The sequence below is a fragment of the Cherax quadricarinatus genome, chromosome 43 (genome assembly GCF_038502225.1).
Source record: "Cherax quadricarinatus isolate ZL_2023a chromosome 43, ASM3850222v1, whole genome shotgun sequence".
In the NCBI taxonomy this organism is placed as follows: Eukaryota; Metazoa; Arthropoda; class Malacostraca; order Decapoda; family Parastacidae; genus Cherax; species Cherax quadricarinatus.
The window spans coordinates 24,346,833-24,364,250 of NC_091334.1; the positions used below are offsets into that span (position 1 = coordinate 24,346,833).

The window sequence follows — 17,418 nt, forward strand, 5'->3', positions numbered from 1 at the left end:
AGTCCACGGGGAGCACACAAGACACTTCTTCACAGAGTTAAGTACAGGCCACCAGTGAATACCTCCAGGTAGACAGGTACTGACTCATAGTATCGTGTGAAATGATCTACCATCACACGTAAATGCTTATAGCCTTGGAAGAAATGTAGGAAATTGGTCAACAGGCCAATGATACTCTTTCTCATGGTTCAGTGGTAGTAGCATAAACCTGAATGTATTTAGGGCCTCCAGTGTTTAGAACATAAGAATGGAGGAACACTGCAGAAGGCTTACTGACCCATACAAGGCAGGTCCTTCCCAGAGCTACCCAAGAATTTAGTGCCATACCCATGACACCAGACACACCCAGCCCCTCCCGTACTCACAACACCAGACACACCCAGCCCCTCCCGTACCCACGACACCAGAAATACCCAGCCCCTCCCACTCTTGAACAAATTTTTTTACGTACTCCAAAATATGTTGGCATGTGAAAACAAAAATATTTCGACCTAGCTTGTTTGACAGAACAATCCATGCTAATAACATGGTACATGGAGATAAATGGTATAAAATACCAACACGATGGAAAAAATAAACACAAATGCAGTATACAGTGATCGTTTATTGACAACGTTTCACCAGCACAGTGGACTTTATCAAGTCACAACCAGATCTACCTGAGTGAATAGTACATGAGTCAGGTGGAGAATGCTGGGTAGGTTGGATCTGAGATGGACCTGTAAGGGATGGGCCACTCTTTCTAAATGGTCCAAGTCAGACCGAAACGTTGTGGTAAGCTCCACTCTCTTATGTGCGGGGTATTTGTGTACTGTTCCAGTCACGGTATTGTGCCTTCTTGTTATTTATGAGTGTTTGTTGTTGTGTAGGATAACGATGAAGAAGTGTCTTGGCAAGGAGCTCAGCTATGTTATAGAAGCTGTTGTTAGATTTTATTTATTTATTTATTTAATGTCTTTGCAAACAGTACATTGAGATTGTGTATATACAATAGTGGGTTGCAATGCAAAGAGAGCCTCTATTATGCCTAGGCATTATGGGCCAACTTAACATTATTGGCTTACATTCTACTTAATACTAAGGAGAAGTATATCATAGTTGTACAGTAGGATAGTAATTATTTCATAGTTGTACAGAAGAATATTAATTATAAATGAATCAAAATTTGTATAATACAAAGATATAGGTATTCTAAAATGCTTTTGTGAAAAACAATGATTCAATTATATTCCTGTCAACAATGGATAAAATGTTCAATATGATTGTTTCAGTTATGATGTGGTAGTACATAGGTGAGTAAATATGTACTGAGTATTTAGCATTTAGTCTAGGGTGATTAAGTGGCTTTTGAGAAGAGTCTTAAATTGATTTTCAGACTGGGTTACTTTAATATCTTCTGGTAATGAATTCCATATTTTGGGGCCCTTTATGTGCATAGAGTTTTTACACAGTGTGATATGGACACAAGGTATATCAAAAAGAGATCTGTGTCTTGTGTTGTGGTCATGCAGATATACAGATAAGTGATGATTGTTAGATATACAGATAAGTGATGATTGTTAGATATACAGATAAGTGATGATTGTTAGATATACAGATAAGTGATGATTCCAGGATTCTGCAATATTTAGTGTTGTCTTCTCTAGCAATAAGTTTTGCATTTCAGTAGTTGATTAAATGGTTGTTGAAGTTTGGGTGTTGAACTCAAGTGTTCCATGGATCGTCAGATCTGCCTGTGTACTGGTGTTCTCAAATACGTGTATGGAGGTCTCTGGATGTTTGGCCCATGTATAACTGGATGCAATCATTGCAAGGGATTATGTATACACCTGCAGTGGATTGAACCTTGTCCTGTCTATTACTTGTAATGTCCTTGATGGTGGTGGATGTGGAGGTAGATACTTGGAATGAGGTATCGGAGATGTTGGAAATGTGTTTGGTAATGCAGCTGATGGGGAAGACTATGTGTCTCTTCTGGGCAGTGTCTTCTCTGGGCAAGTTAAAGATGCCCGATGTCTGCAGTCTCTAATAAAGTGACGAGGATCCTGAAGTTTAAAAAAAAAAAACTTGTTCGATGAGAGAGCATTCCTCCTCTAGGAAGTCTTTGCTGCAGATTCGGAGTGCACACAGGAACAAGCCTATAATTACACCATGTCTGGTTTTGTTGTGATGGTGAGAGTAGAAGTGGAGAAGATGGTGTTGGTTGGTAGGTTTTCCATAGACTTTATAACAAAGTTCTTGGTCAGATTTGCAGAGACATCCGTAACAAATCTAGAGTTGAGAAAACTCAGTTGTCACCTTATTACATAATAAGTCACCAACAACTTTAAGTGAAAAATGAACAAGAATCGTTTTAGCTTTCAGCTTAGAAAACTAATCATCACTGACAGATACCATCTTTCTTGGGAACATTACAAGGCAACTGCCATGAGTGATGACACTGTCATCAGTTGCAGCAGTAGTTGTTGTAGTAGCATTAACTAGTAACAGCAGCACTATCAGAATAGCAACAGTGGTGGTAGCACTAACAGAATCATAAACAATGGTGGTAGCAACAGTGGTAGTGGTAACAGTGGTGGTGGCAACAGTGGTGGTAGCAACAGTGGTGGTAGCAACAGTGGTGGTAGCACTATCAGAATCATAAACAATGGTGGTAGCAACAGTGGTGGTATCAACAGTGGTGGTAGCACTAACAGAATCATAAACAATGGTGGTAGCAACAGTGGTGGTAGCAACAGTGGTGGTAGCAACAGTGGTGGTAGAAGCAGTGGTGGTAGCAGCAGTAGTGGCAGCAACAGTGGTGGTAGCACTAACAGAGTCATAACAATGGTGGTAGCAATAGTAGTGGTATACCTGGAGAGGGTTTCGGGGGTCAATGCCCCTGCGGCCCAGTCTGAGACCAGGCCTCATGATGGCTCAGGGTCTGATCAACCACACTCTTACTGCTGACTGCACACAAACTGACGTGCGAACCACAGCCCGGCTGGTCAGGTACTGACTTTAGGTGCTTGTCCAGCACCTTCTTGAAGACGGCCAGAAGTCTATTGGTAATCCCCCTTATGTATGCTGGGAGGCAGATGAACAGTCTTGGGCCCCTGACACTTATTGTGTTTTCTCTCAGTGTACTCATGGCACCCCTGCTTTTCATTGGGGAAATGTTGCATCTCCTGCCGAGTCTTTTGCTTTCATAGGGAGTGATTTTCGAGTCAAGTTTGGTACTAATCCCTCTAGGATTTTCCAAGTGTATATTATCATGTATCTCTCTTGCCTACATTCCAGGGAATACAAATCAAGGGACTTCAATGGTTCCCAGTAATTTAGGTGCTTTATCATACTTATGTGTGCCATGAAAGTTCTTCGTACACTCTCCAGGTCAGCAATTTCACCTGCCTTGAAGGGGGTTGATAGTGTACAGCAATATTCCAGCCTAGAGAGAACAAGCAATTTGAAAAGAATCATCATGGGCTTGGCATCCCTAGTTTTGAAGGTTCTCATTATCCATCCCATCATTTTTCTTGCAGATGAGGTAGATACATCGTTATGGTCTTTGAAGGTGAGATCCTCTAACAGATCCAGGTCCTTCACATTACTTTATCGCTCTATTGTATGGTTAGAATTTGTTGTTTACCCTGATACAGTTCTAATTTCCTCAAGTTTTCCATATCTGAGTAGTTGAAATTTCTCTTCATTAAATTTCATATTGTTTTGAGTGGCCCATTTGAGGATTTGGCTGATGTTCACTTGGAGTCTTGTGGTGTTTTCGATGGAGGTCACTGTCATGGTAATTCAGGTGTCATCCACAAAGGAAGACACAGTGCTATGGCTTACTTCTCAGTCTATGTCAGATAAGAGGATGAGGAACAGGATGGGAGCAAGTACTGTACCTTGAGAAACAGAGCTTTTCACTGTAGCTGCCTCAGACTTTACTTTGTTTGTTATTACTCTTTGTGTTCTATATGTTAGGAAGTTACAGATCCATCTACCAACTTTTCCTGTTATTCTTTTTTCATGCATTTTGTGTGCTATTGCACCATGGTCACACTTGTCGAAAGCTTTTACAAAGTCTGTGCATACTACATCTGTATTTTATTTATCCTCTACAACATCCAGGACCCTGTCATAGTGGTCCAGTAGTTGGAACAGGCCAGAGCGACCTGCTCTATACCTGTGTTGCCCTGGGTTGTGTAACTGATGGGTATCCAGGTGGTTGGCAATCTTGCTTCTTAGAACCCTTTCAAAAATTTTTATATGGTAGCACTAACAGTATCACAAACAGTTATGGTAGCAACAGAGGTGGTAGCACTAACAGCATCGTAAACAGTTATGGTAGCAACAGAGGTGGTAGCACTAACAGCATCGTAAACAGTTATGGTAGCAACAGAGGTGGTAGCACTAACAGCATCATAAACAGTAATGGTAGCAACAGAGGTGGTAGCACTAACAGAATCATATACAATGGTGGTAGCAACAGTGGTGATAGCAACAGTGGTGGTAGCAACAGTGGTAGCAACAGTGGTGCTAGCAACAGTGGTGCTAGCAACAGTGGTGTAGCAACAGTGGTGCTAGCAACAGTGGTGCTAGCAACAGTGGTGCTAGCAACAGTGGTGGTAGCACTAACAGAATCATAAACAGTAATGGTAGCAACAGAGGTGGTAGCACTAACAGAATCATATACAATGGCGGTAGCAACAGTGGTGGTAGCAAGTGGTGGTAGCATTAACAGAATCATATACAATGGTGGTAGCAACAGTGGTAGCAACAGTGGTGATAGCAACAGTGGTTGTAGCAACAGAGTGGTAGCAACAGTGGTGGTAGCAACAGAGTAGTAGCAACAGTGGTGGTAGCAACAGTGGTGGCAGCAACAGTGGTGGTAGCAACAGTGATGGCACCAATTGATAGTAGCAAGAGTCATGGTAGCAACAGTGATGGCAGCAACAGTGGTAGCAGCAACAGAGGTAGCAGCACTACCATCAACAGAGCTTGTATTACTGGACTGTTCCTTCACAGATGGCGGCGGTGACGGCGACGGCGGGGCAGGTGGTGGCGGAGCAGGTGGTGGCGGGGCAGGTGGTATCAACGGTAGTCGCGAGGTACACAAGAACGGTTGGCTCAAGAGGATGCCTAACCAAGAACGACGACTCTCTGTCATGACTCCTTTTGCTAAGGTGAGTGGTCCTGGACCCTTTGTTATTGGTCCTGAAACCTTTCTTAGTGGTCCTGGACCCTTTGTTTGTGGTCCAGGACCCTTTGCTAGTTATCCTGAATCCTTCGTTAGTGGTTCTTGACCCTTCGTTAGTGGTCCTAGACCCTTCGTTAGTGGTACTGGAACCATGTTAGTGGTCCTGGAACCTTATTAGTGGTCATGGACCTTTTGTTAGTATTTGTGGACCCATATTGTTAATCCTGGAGCTTTGTTAGTGATTCTAAACCTTTGCTAGTGGTCCTGGAACCTTGTTAATGATACTGGAGCCTTCGTAGTTGTCCTGGAGCCTTCTTAATGATCTTGAAGCCTTCATAATTGTCCTGGAGCCTTCTTGGTAGTCCTGCAGCCTTCTTAATGATCCTGAAGCCTTCATAGTTGTCCTGGAGCCTTCTTAATAGTCCTGGAGCCTTCTTAATGATCCTTGAGCCTTTTAGTGGTTCTGGAAACTTCTTAATGATCCTGATGCTTTCTTAGTGGTCCTGGATCCTTTTTAGTGGGCCTTGAGCCTTTTAGTGGTCCTGTAGCTTTTTTAGTGGTTTTGGAGCATTTTTTAGAATACCTTCCCAGTTTGTTTCATTTAGGACATGGTTAAGTTGATCCTACTAGATGTTTGTGTTACTGAAGTTGACTTTGTTGATGGCAGCCTCATAACTGATCACTTTATACTGGTCAGGAGCCCTGCACATATACATCTGTGTTTATATTATGTTGTGATCTGAGAGTATTGTCTTTGATACTCTTATATTTCCTACCAGGTCATTATTATTAGTGAAGATGAGGTCAAGTGTAGTTTCCAGTTTTGTTGGCTCCACTATTTGTAGCAAAGATTTAATAAGAAAGAATGAACACTGCAACAGGCCTACTGACCCATGCAGAGCAGGTCCTTGTCCCCCCCCCTGGATTAACCCAATGACTCACCCCCCCAGATTAGCCCAATGACCCACCCAGTCTGGTCACCTCCACTCAAGGAAGGAGCACGGCACCAGACCCAGCAGCACAAGCTAGTCAGGTCCAACTCACACCCACCCACACCCACTCATGTATTTATCTAACCTATTTTTAAAACTACACAATGTTTTAACATAAAAAGTCTGGGCTAAATGGTACTGCCCTTGATACTGGCCATGTAGCCAGAAACTGTAAGGCTGGAGGTGATGTCCTGGTAGTCAGTAAATGTGGGGCTGATAGTGCTGTCCTGGGAGACAGTAATAATGAAGCTGGAGGTGCTGTCCTGGGAGACAGTAATGGTGAAGCCGGAGGTGCTGTCCTGGGAGACAGTAATGGTGAAGATGGAGGTGCTGTCCTGGGAGACAGTAATAGTGAAGCTGGAGGTACTGTCCTGGGAGACAGTAATGGTGAAGCTGGAGGTGCTGTCCTGGGAGACTGTAATGGTGAAGCTGGAGATTTTGTCCAGGTAGTCGGGAATTATACGCAGGAAGGAATACATATAAATGACCTCAAAGGGGACAGGAACCGTAGTGGGGAAACAAGTGTAGTCAAAGATAAGATAAAACCAATATTGCAAACTAGAAATACCACAGGAAATAGCAAACAAGAGGACTCCACTAGCTATAGTGAGGATATATTACCAAAAACAACTGGTGGGAGCTCCATTGTTGGTGCTAGAGAGGATAGGAATAAGACAGGGAAACATGCACCAACAGGGAATACAGTCACAGAAACCCAAGGCAAACGGAAACCAAGCCTGTGCACGCACATACTTGGTATCTGCAGACATGGGAAATCTGGAAAAAAAGACAGGACGTGCAACTATGACCACCCTAGAAAATGCCATGCCCATATGACAACAGGAAAATGCAAACTCCCTTCCTGTAAGCTTTTTCACCCTGAAATGTGTACCTCTTCAGTACAGGAAAGACTGTGCTATAACTTAAATTGCCAGGCACACCATCTAAAGGGTACAAAAAGATACAAAACATCCACAGCCACTCAAGAGGGAGAGGTTTTTTAGTGCCAGGAAGGAAAAAAAAAAACTGGCAAGAAATGGCAGAAATCGTACACCAAATCCAGTCATTCCTGGAGTGGAACCACAGTCGATGGCCTCCACTCCAAACCAACAGATACAGATACTAATGCCGGAAAAAAAATCTCCCCCCAGTACCAACAATACCACCAGTCCGATGACATTCTTCTTTGCAAATATACAGGGTCTAAAGCCAGCAACAAACAACAAAATACCATTCATCCGTGGACTGCTTGCAGAGGCAAAGGCAATGTTCGCGGCTTTCACTGAGACCCACATAAAGGATCACTTGGACAACGAAATATGGATCCCAGGTTACAACCTATACAGATGTGACAGAGTGAACAGGCAAAAGGGGGGGGTTGGCCTGTACATTGCAGAGTCACTTGTTTGCACAGAACTGCTAAATGCCTCAAATGATGTAGTGGAAGTTTTAGCAGTAAAGGTCGAGAACCAAAACCTAGTCATTGTGGTAGTCTACAAGCCTCTGGATGCAACATCCCAGCAATTCCAGGAACAGCTGTTAAAAATTGACCACTGTCTGGAAAATCTTCCAGCTCCTGCACCCAACATCTTGCTCCTGGGGGATTTCAACTTAAGGCACCTAAAATGGAGGAATATAGCAAATAATATTGTTGCAGTAACAACACCAGGAGGCAGCTCTGATGAAAACTCACACTCACACGAGCTTTTAAATCTCTGCACAAAATTCAATTTAAACCAGCAAATAATAGAGCCTACTAGACTGGAGAATACACTAGACCTCATCTTCACTAACAATGATGATCTGATAAGAAATGTCACCATATCAAAAACAATATACTCAGATCACAACATAATTGAGGTTCAGACATGTATGCGTGGAGCCCCAGACCGACATAATGAGACTAGTCACGAGGGAGCATTCACCAAATTCAACTTCAATAACAAAAACATAAAGTGGGACCAAGTAAACCAAGTCCTAACCGATATAAGCTGGGAAGATATACTAAACAACACAGACCCCAACGTATGCCTAGAACAGATTAACTTGGTGGCACTCGATGTATGCACAAGGCTTATTCCTCTAAGAAAAAGGAGGAGTAGATGTAAAATAGAAAGAGACAGGCGCTCCCTTTACAGGCGATGGAAAAGAATAACAGAGCGGCTAAACGAGGTCAATATATCTGAAATGCGTAGGGAAACACTGGTCAGAGAAATAGCAAGCATCGAACTCAAGCTAAAGGAATCTTATAGGAGTCAGGAATCGCGGGAAGAACTAAAAGCCATAAATGAAATCGAAAGAAACCCAAAGTATTTCTTCTCCTATGCCAAATCAAAGTCGAGAACAACATCCAGTATTGGGCCCCTACTTAAACAAGATGGGTCCTACACAGATGACAGCAAGGAAATGAGTGAGCTACTCAAGTCCCAATATGACTCAGTTTTTAGCAAGCCGCTAACCAGACTGAGAGTCGAAGATCAAAATGAATTTTTTATGAGAGAGCCACAAAATTTGGTTAACACAAGCCTATCCGATGTTATCCTGATGCCAAATGACTTCGAACAGGCGATAAATGACATGCCCATGCACTCTGCTCCAGGGCCAGACTCATGGAACTCCGTGTTCATCAAGAACTGCAAGAAGCCCCTATCACGAGCCTTTTCCATCCTATGGAGAGGGAGCATGGACACGGAGGTCGTCCCACAGTTACTAAAAACAACAGACATAGCCCCACTCCACTAAGGGGGCAGTAAAGCAACAGCAAAGAACTACAGACCGATAGCACTAACATCCCATATCATAAAAATCTTTGAAAGGGTCCTAAGAAGCAAGATCACCACCCATCTAGAAACCCATCAGTTACACAACCCAGGGCAACATGGGTTTAGAACAGGTCGCTCCTGTCTGTCTCAACTATTGGATCACTACGACGAGATCCTAAATGCACTAGAAGATAAAAAGAATGCAGATGTAATATATACAGACTTTGCAAAAGCCTTCGACAAGTGTGACCATGGCGTAATAGCGCACAAAATGCGTGCTAAAGGAATAACAGGAAAAGTCGGTCGATGGATCTATAATTTCCTCACTAACAGAACACAGAGAGTAGTCGTCAACAGAGTAAAGTCCGAGGCAGCTACGGTGAAAAGCTCTGTTCCACAAGGCACAGTACTCGCTCCCATCTTGTTCCTCATCCTCATATCCGACATAGACAAGGATGTCAGCCACAGCACCGTGTCTTCCTTTGCAGATGACACCCGAATCTGCATGACAGTATCTTCTATTGCAGACACTGCAAGGCTCCAGGCGGACATCAACCGAATCTTTCAGTGGGCTGCAGAAAGCAATATGAAGTTCAATGATGAGAAATTTCAATTACTCAAATATGGTAAACACGAGGAAATTAAATCTTCATCAGAGTACAAAACAAATTCTGGCCACAAAATAGAGCGAAACACCAACGTCAAAGACCTGGGAGTGATCATGTCGGAGGATCTCACCTTCAAGGACCATAACATTGTATCAATCGCATGTGCTAGAAAAATGACAGGATGGATAATGAGAACCTTCAAAACTAGGGAGGCCAAGCCCATGATGACACTCTTCAGGTCACTTGTTCTATCTAGGCTGGAATATTGCTGCACACTAACAGCACCTTTCAAGGCAGGTGAAATTGCTGACCTAGAAAATGTACAGAGAACCTTCACGGCGCGCATAATGGAGATAAAACACCTCAATTACTGGGAGTGCTTGAGGTTCCTGAACCTGTATTCCCTGGAACGCAGGCGGGAGAGATACATGATTATATACACCTGGAAAATCCTAGAGGGACTAGTACCGAACTTGCACACGAAAATCACTCACTACGAAAGCAAAAGACTTGGCAGACGATGCAACATCCCCCCAATGAAAAGCAGGGGTGTCACTAGCACGTTAAGAGACCATACAATAAGTGTCAGGGGTCCGAGACTGTTCAACTGCCTCCCAGCATACATAAGGGGGATTACCAACAGACCCCTGGCAGTCTTCAAGCTGGCACTGGACAAGCACCTAAAGTCGGTTCCTGACCAGCCGGGCTGTGGCGCGTACGTTGGTTTGTGTGCAGCCAGCAGCAACAGCCTGGTTGATCAGGCTCTGATCCACCAGGAGGCCTGGTCACAGACCGGGCCGCGGGGGCATTGACCCCCGGAACTCTCTCCAGGTAAACTCCAGGAATAACTGTACTCGGGAGTTTATTCCACTCATCCACAACTCTATTACCAAACCAGTGCTTTCCTATATCCTTCCTGAATCTAAATTTTTCCAACTTGAAACCATTTAGACTCCATGATGAGGCCTCAATAAGGAATTTCACAGCAGACCTAGAGACTGTTCACTGGCCTACAGAATTCTCCATTGCCAATGGTATTGATGATTGGACAGACATTTTTCTTAACAAAATACTTAGACAATACAACAAACATTGTCCTATAAAAACGAAACAGATCACGAATAAATGGCTCGGTTGCCCATGGCTAACCAGCAGCATTCTGAAATCCATTGATAAGAAACACCAATATGAAAAGCAATATAGACAGGGCTTAATACACAAAGATATTCTCAAACAATATTCAACAGATCTCACCAAACTAATAAAAAAAGCCAAACAACTGTACTACTCCAGCAGATTCACTGACACAAGAGGAGATATAAAAAAGACCTGGAAAACACTTTCCCAGATTCTGGGGACCCACAAACTGAAAAAAACTTAAGAATATTGTTCTAACCAAACCTCATGAAACACCACTACATCCCACTGATACAGCTAACAAGATAAACAACTTCTTCTCAAACATAGGATCTAATCTCGCCAGTAAAATCCCACGTACCAATGCCCGTGCCGGGGACTACCTAGATGGGAATTTCCCAAATTCCTTCTATCTTGTACCAACTGAGCCCACGAAAGTCACCGCAATCATAAAGTCACTTAAAAATAACTTGGGGAATCTGTCTCACATGACTCACGAAATCGTAATGACACGATTGCAAACAAACCATACCCCGGCCGAGATTGAACCCGCGGTCAGAGAGTCTCAAAACTCCAGCCCGTCACGTTAGCCACTAGACCAGCTAGCCACAATAAGATTCGTCCAACTAGGTATATTTCTACACCATAGGAAGGTTAGCACAGGCACCACTGTGACCACAAATGCAAGTTTTTACAGACGAATCTCCAGCTAGCGTGGCCGTGACGAACTCTAGCTCAAGTCCCTTCACTGCCGTCAACATGACTCACGAAATCGTAATGACATGATTGCAAACAAACCATACCCCGGCTGGGATTGAACCTGCGGTCAGAGAGTCTCAAAACTCCAGCCCGTCGCGTTAGCCACTAGACCAGCTAGCCACAATAAGATTTGTCCAACTAGGTATATTTCTACACCATAGGAAGGTTAGCACAGGCACCACTGTGACCACAAATGCAAGTTTTACAGACGAATCTCCAGCTAGCGTGGCTGTGACGAACTCTAGCTCAAGTCCCTTCACTGCCGTCAACATGACTCACGAAATCGTAATGACACGATTGCAAGCAAACCATACCCTGGCGGGTTCAATCCCGGTCGGGGTATGGTTTGTTTGCAGTGGTGCCTGTGCTAACTTTCCTATGGTGTAGAAATATACCTAGATGGACGAATCTTATTGTGGCTAGCTGGTCTAGTGGCTAACGCGACGGGCTGGAGTTTTGAGACTCTCTGACCGCGGGTTCAATCCCGGCCGGGGTATGGTTTGTTTGCAATCGTGTCATTACGATTTCGTGAGTCATGTTGATGGCAGTGAAGGGACTTGAGCTAGAGTTTGTCACGGCCACGCTAGCTGGAGATTCGTATGTAAAAACTTGCATTTGTGGTCACAGTGGTGCCTGTGCTAACCTTCCTATGGTGTAGAAATATACCTAGTTGGACGAATCTTATTGTGGCTAGCTGGTCTAGTGGCTAACGCGACGGGCTGGAGTTTTGAGACTCTCTGACTGCGGGTTCAATCCCGGCTGGGGTATGGTCTGTCTCACATCCCACCATTATTGTACAAGCGAGTGGCCCATGCCCTTTCGCATGCTATTACATTACTTTTTAACAAGTCACTAGAAACTAGCACCTTCCCGACACTACTCAAGACAGCAAGGGTTACACCAATACATAAAGGTGGTGACCCTACAGACATAAACAACTATAGGCCAATATCAAACTTACCATTGCTATCCAAAATCTTCGAGAAACTCATGCACAGGAGACTATATTCATTTACAACGTCACAAAACACACTCAACCCCTGCCAATTTGGATTCAGGAAAAATAAAAGCACTAATGATGCAATTATAAAAATGCTAGACCTGCTCTACACAGCATTGGAAAATAAGGAATATCCGCTAGGAATTTTTATTGACCTAAGAAAAGCGTTTGACACAGTAGACCACGGCATCCTACTCCACAAACTTGACCACTATGGTATAAGAGGCCATGTGCTTGCATATCTTAAATCCTACCTTTCTAATAGGTATCAGTATGTCACCATTAAAGACACAGCCTCATCAATACGGCCACTTGATACTGGAGTTCCGCAGGGAAGTGTCCTTGGACCCCTGCTCTTCCTCATTTACATCAATGATCTTCCAAACATATCCCAACACCTGAAACCCATTCTCTTTGCTGATGACACGACTTATGCCATCTCCCACCCTAATCTTGCCACCCTCAACACCATTGTTAATGAGGAGCTGCTCAAAATATCGACTTGGATGACAGCCAATAAACTTACACTTAACGCTGGCAAAACCTACTATATTATGTTTGGTAGCAGAGCAGGTGTTGCGCAACTTAACATTAAGATCGACAACACTCTAATTGCCAGACATAATGAGGGCAAATTCCTTGGCCTATACCTCGACAACAACCTAAATTTCAGCACCCATACCCAACACATAACAAAAAAAAGTATCCAAAACGGTGGGTATCCTCTCCAAGATACGATACTACGTACCGCAAACTGCCCTTCTCACACTATACCATTCACTTATATATCCATACCTCACCTATGCTATCTGTGCTTGGGGTTCAACTGCAGCAACACACCTAAAGCCAATAATAACCCAACAAAAAGCCGCAGTAAGAATAATCACTAAATCCCATCCCTGGCAACACACCCCCCCACTCTTCATAGAATCTAAACTTACTCCCTGTTCAGAACATCCACATTTACTACTGTGCAATCTATATCTACAGGATCTTAAATTCCAATATTAACCTTGACCTAAAATTCTTTCTTGATAGTTGTGACAGGATCCACAGGCATAACACCAGACACAAACATCTCTGTGACATTCCCTGTGTTCGACTAAATCTTTACAAAAATTCAATGTATTTCAAAGGACCTAAAATCTGGAACACCCTACCTGAAAACTCTAGAACTGCAGACACATTCATCACCTTCAAAACTACAGTTAAAAAACATCTTATCTCCCTGATCCACCCCGACAACTAACTACATGATAACCACCTGGTGGTTCACAATTACACTCACTCACCCACTGACTATAAACCCAGAAATACTAATCTTAATTTAAAAATAATAAATCCTAACTAGTCATAAGTTTGCCTATGATACTCCAATATAGACACCTTGTATTGTGCCAAAACAAAAGCATTCACATTGCTAAACTCACAAATTATGATGTAGTCACTTAGCCTTAATACCATAATCTGTAAGGATTTAATGTTAAGAATTAATCTAAGTCTGCTCGAAATGCCTAGCCATGCTAGGTGTCCTAGTGGCCCCCTCTGTAATTAGTATTTTATAACATGTAAACCACACAATACCCAAAACCTGTAAACCCCACATTGTAACCCTTATAGAGAATAAACTTGAATTGAATTGAATTGAATTGAATTGTTGCAAGTCTTGTCTTGGCTGGAAATTTTCAGCACGCTATTTACATCCCCTTTATTTATTCCTGTTTTCCATTTATACACCTCGATCATATCCCCCCTAATTCTATGCCTTTCGAGAGAGTGCAGATTCAGGGCCCTCAGTCTATCCTCATAGGGAAGATTTTTGATACACGGGATCATCTTTGTCATCCTCCTCTGTACGTTTTCCAGAGCATTTACATCCATTCTGTAATACGGTGACCAGAACTGAGCAGCATAGTCTAAATGAGGCCTAACCAAGGATATAATAGCTCATGTGTGTGTGTGAATATTCATCTGAGCTGCTGCTGCCTCCTGGGGTTATCTCTGCTAAAACATTATTTGCTACATTCCTTCATTTTAGGTGTCTTAAGTTGAAATCCCCCAACAGCAAGATGTTTGGGGCAGGAGTTGGAAGATTTTCCAGTTTTCAGAACTGTTAGTTGAATTGTTGGGAAGGTTTTGTTTTTCAGTCTTTACTGCCAAAACTTCAACTACATCATTTGTGATGTTAAGTAATTCTGAGCAAATGAGTGACTGTGACATAAGGGCCACACCCTTCCTCTTCCTCCCTTATTACCTGTTCTTTCTGTCACATCTGAATAAGTTATAACCTGGGATCCATATTTCCTTATCAAAGTGATCCTTTATGTGGGTCTCTGTGAAAGCCACAAACATTCCATTTGACTCTGTGAGCAGTCAACTGATGAAAGGTATTTTGTTGTTTGTTGATAGCTTTACACCCTGTATATTTGCAGAGATAACTGTTGTACTGATTGTCTGTAACAACATAATTGTTCACAAGAACATAATTGCTGTAAGAAAATAAGATTGTTTGAAAGAACATAATTGGAAATAAATGATATAAAATACCGACACAATGGAAATAAAAACACAAATGCAGTATAATGTGATCCTTTATTGACAACGTTTCACCCACACAGTGGGCTTTTTCAAGTCACACACGGATCTACCTGGGGTTGGAAGGTACGGGAGTATTTATAGTCATGTTCAGAATGTTGAGGTCAGGTGGAGAATGCTGCATCTGATGATCTACCGGGTGGGGTTATAGAGTCTTGGGTAGCTAGGCAGGGGTATTGGACAAGTTGTGAGTAGACCTTCTGCAGTGTTCTATGTTCTTATGTGGGATAGCGATGAAGAAGTTTCTTGGCGAGTGGTTCAGCTATGTTATAGAAGCCATTGTTCTGGTTGAAATTGTTGGTTATAGAGATAAGCGATGATTCCAGGATTCTTCTGTATTGAGTGTTGTCTTCTGTGGCTATAAGTCTTGAGTTTCTGTAGTTAATTAAATGGTTGTGTGAATTGCGATGTTGTACACAGGCATTCCTTGTATCGTCAGTCCTGCTTGCATATTGGTGTTCTGAAATACGTGTTTGCAGGTCTCTTGATGTTTCGCCCACATATAATTTGTTGCAGTCATTACAAGGGATTATGTATACCCCTGCAGAGGATGGAGGCTTGTCCTGTCTACTACTGGTGATGTCCTTGATGGTCGTGGTTGTGGAGGTAGATACTTGGAATGATGTTTTGGCAAAGATGTTGGAAACATGTTTAGCAATGGAGTTGGTGGGAAGGACTATGTATCTCTTCTCGGCAGTGTCTTCTCTGGGTGTGTTGAAGATGTTTAATGCCTGCCGTCTGCAGTCTCTGATGAAGTGACGAGGATAGTGGAGTTTAGAAAATACTTGTTCAATTATAGTGCATTCTTCCTCAAGGAACTCGTTGCTGCAGATTCTGAGTGCACGCAGGAAGAAGCCTATAATTACACCACGTTTGGTTTTGGTGTCGTGGTGAGAGTAGAAGTGGAGAAGATCGTTTTGGTTGGTGGGTTTTCGATAGACTTTAAAACGAAGTTCGTGGTCAGCTTTGCAGAGCAGACCCCAGACCTGCCAGAATGTACGGCCTGCCAAAGACTCACAAGCCTGGTATCCCACTGAGGCCCATATCCTCGGGAATAGGCAGTGCTCCCCACCAGCTCTCAGGAATTCTCGCCAAACACCTCTCTAAACTCTTGGGCACTATCAGTCCAGCACATCTCAAACACTCAGGTGATCTTCTCAATCGCATTCGCAACATCAACATCAGGAACAAGAAACTTTCCAGCTTTGACGTGACTTCCCTATTCACCAAAGTACCTACTACACAAGCCATCGATCTCTTGCGCAGGAAAATTGACGATTCACTTGATCTTCCCATTCCAGCCAGTGATTTCATCGACCTTGTTGAACTATGTGTTGGCTTTACGTGTTTCTCTTTTGAAAATCACCTATTTCAGCAGACTTTTGGACTACCCATGGGTTCGCCACTCAGTGCAGTCCTGGCGAACCTATACATGGAACATCTAGAAGCCGAACGTTTCTCCACCATTATTCCTTCATCTGTCACCTGGCTCCGTTATGTTGACGACATTCTCCTCATAACTCCTAAACTCTTCAACATTCAAGCTCTCCAAGACAAGCTCAACCAGGTCGAGCCTTCAATCCAGTTCACACTTGAAGAAGAAGTCGACAACACTCTTCCTTTCCTTGATGTTCTGCTCTGCAAAGCTGACCACGAACTTCGTTTTAAAGTCTATCGAAAACCCACCAACCAAAACGATCTTCTCCACTTCTACTCTCACCACGACACCAAAACCAAACATGGTGTAATTATAGGCTTCTTCCTGCATGCACTCAGAATCTGCAGCAACGAGTTCCTTGAGGAAGAATGCACTATAATTGAACAAGTATTTTCTAAACTCCACTATCCTCGTCACTTCATCAGAGACTGCAGACGGCAGGCATTAAACATCTTCAACACACCCAGAGAAGACACTGCCGAGAAGAGATACATAGTCCTTCCCACCAACTCCATTGCCAAACATGTTTCCAACATCTTTGCCAAAACATCATTCCAAGTATCTACCTCCACAACCACGACCATCAAGGACATCACCAGTAGTAGACAGGACAAGCCTCCATCCTCTGCAGGGGTATACATAATCCCTTGTAATGACTGCAACAAATTATATGTGGGCGAAACATCAAGAGACCTGCAAACACGTATTTCAGAACACCAATATGCAAGCAGGACTGACGATACAAGGAATGCCTGTGTACAACATCTCAATTCACACAACCATTTAATTAACTACAGAAACTCAAGACTTATAGCCACAGAAGACAACACTCAATACAGAAGAATCCTGGAATCATCGCTTATCTCTATAACCAACAATTTCAACCAGAACAATGGCTTCTATAACATAGCTGAACCACTCGCCAAGAAACTTCTTCATCGCTATCCC

General features: G+C 43.1%; 1 protein-coding gene across 3 annotated transcripts in view; it reads left to right on the plus strand.

Annotated features, from left to right (window-relative positions):
- The first annotated feature begins 4,787 nt into the window (after positions 1 to 4,787).
- The window catches only part of LOC128694204 (uncharacterized), a 64,920-nt gene continuing 52,289 nt past the window's right edge, over positions 4,788 to 17,418 (plus strand). The window contains exon 1 of one of the 3 annotated variants that reach the window (XM_070093737.1): positions 4,788 to 5,165. In XM_070093737.1, coding sequence (XP_069949838.1) covers positions 4,911 to 5,165 — 255 coding nt within the window. In that variant the 5' untranslated portion in view covers positions 4,788 to 4,910. The remainder of the gene's footprint in view (positions 5,166 to 17,418) is intronic. The other 2 variants (XM_053784198.2, XM_053784199.2) reach the window with 2 other exon arrangements.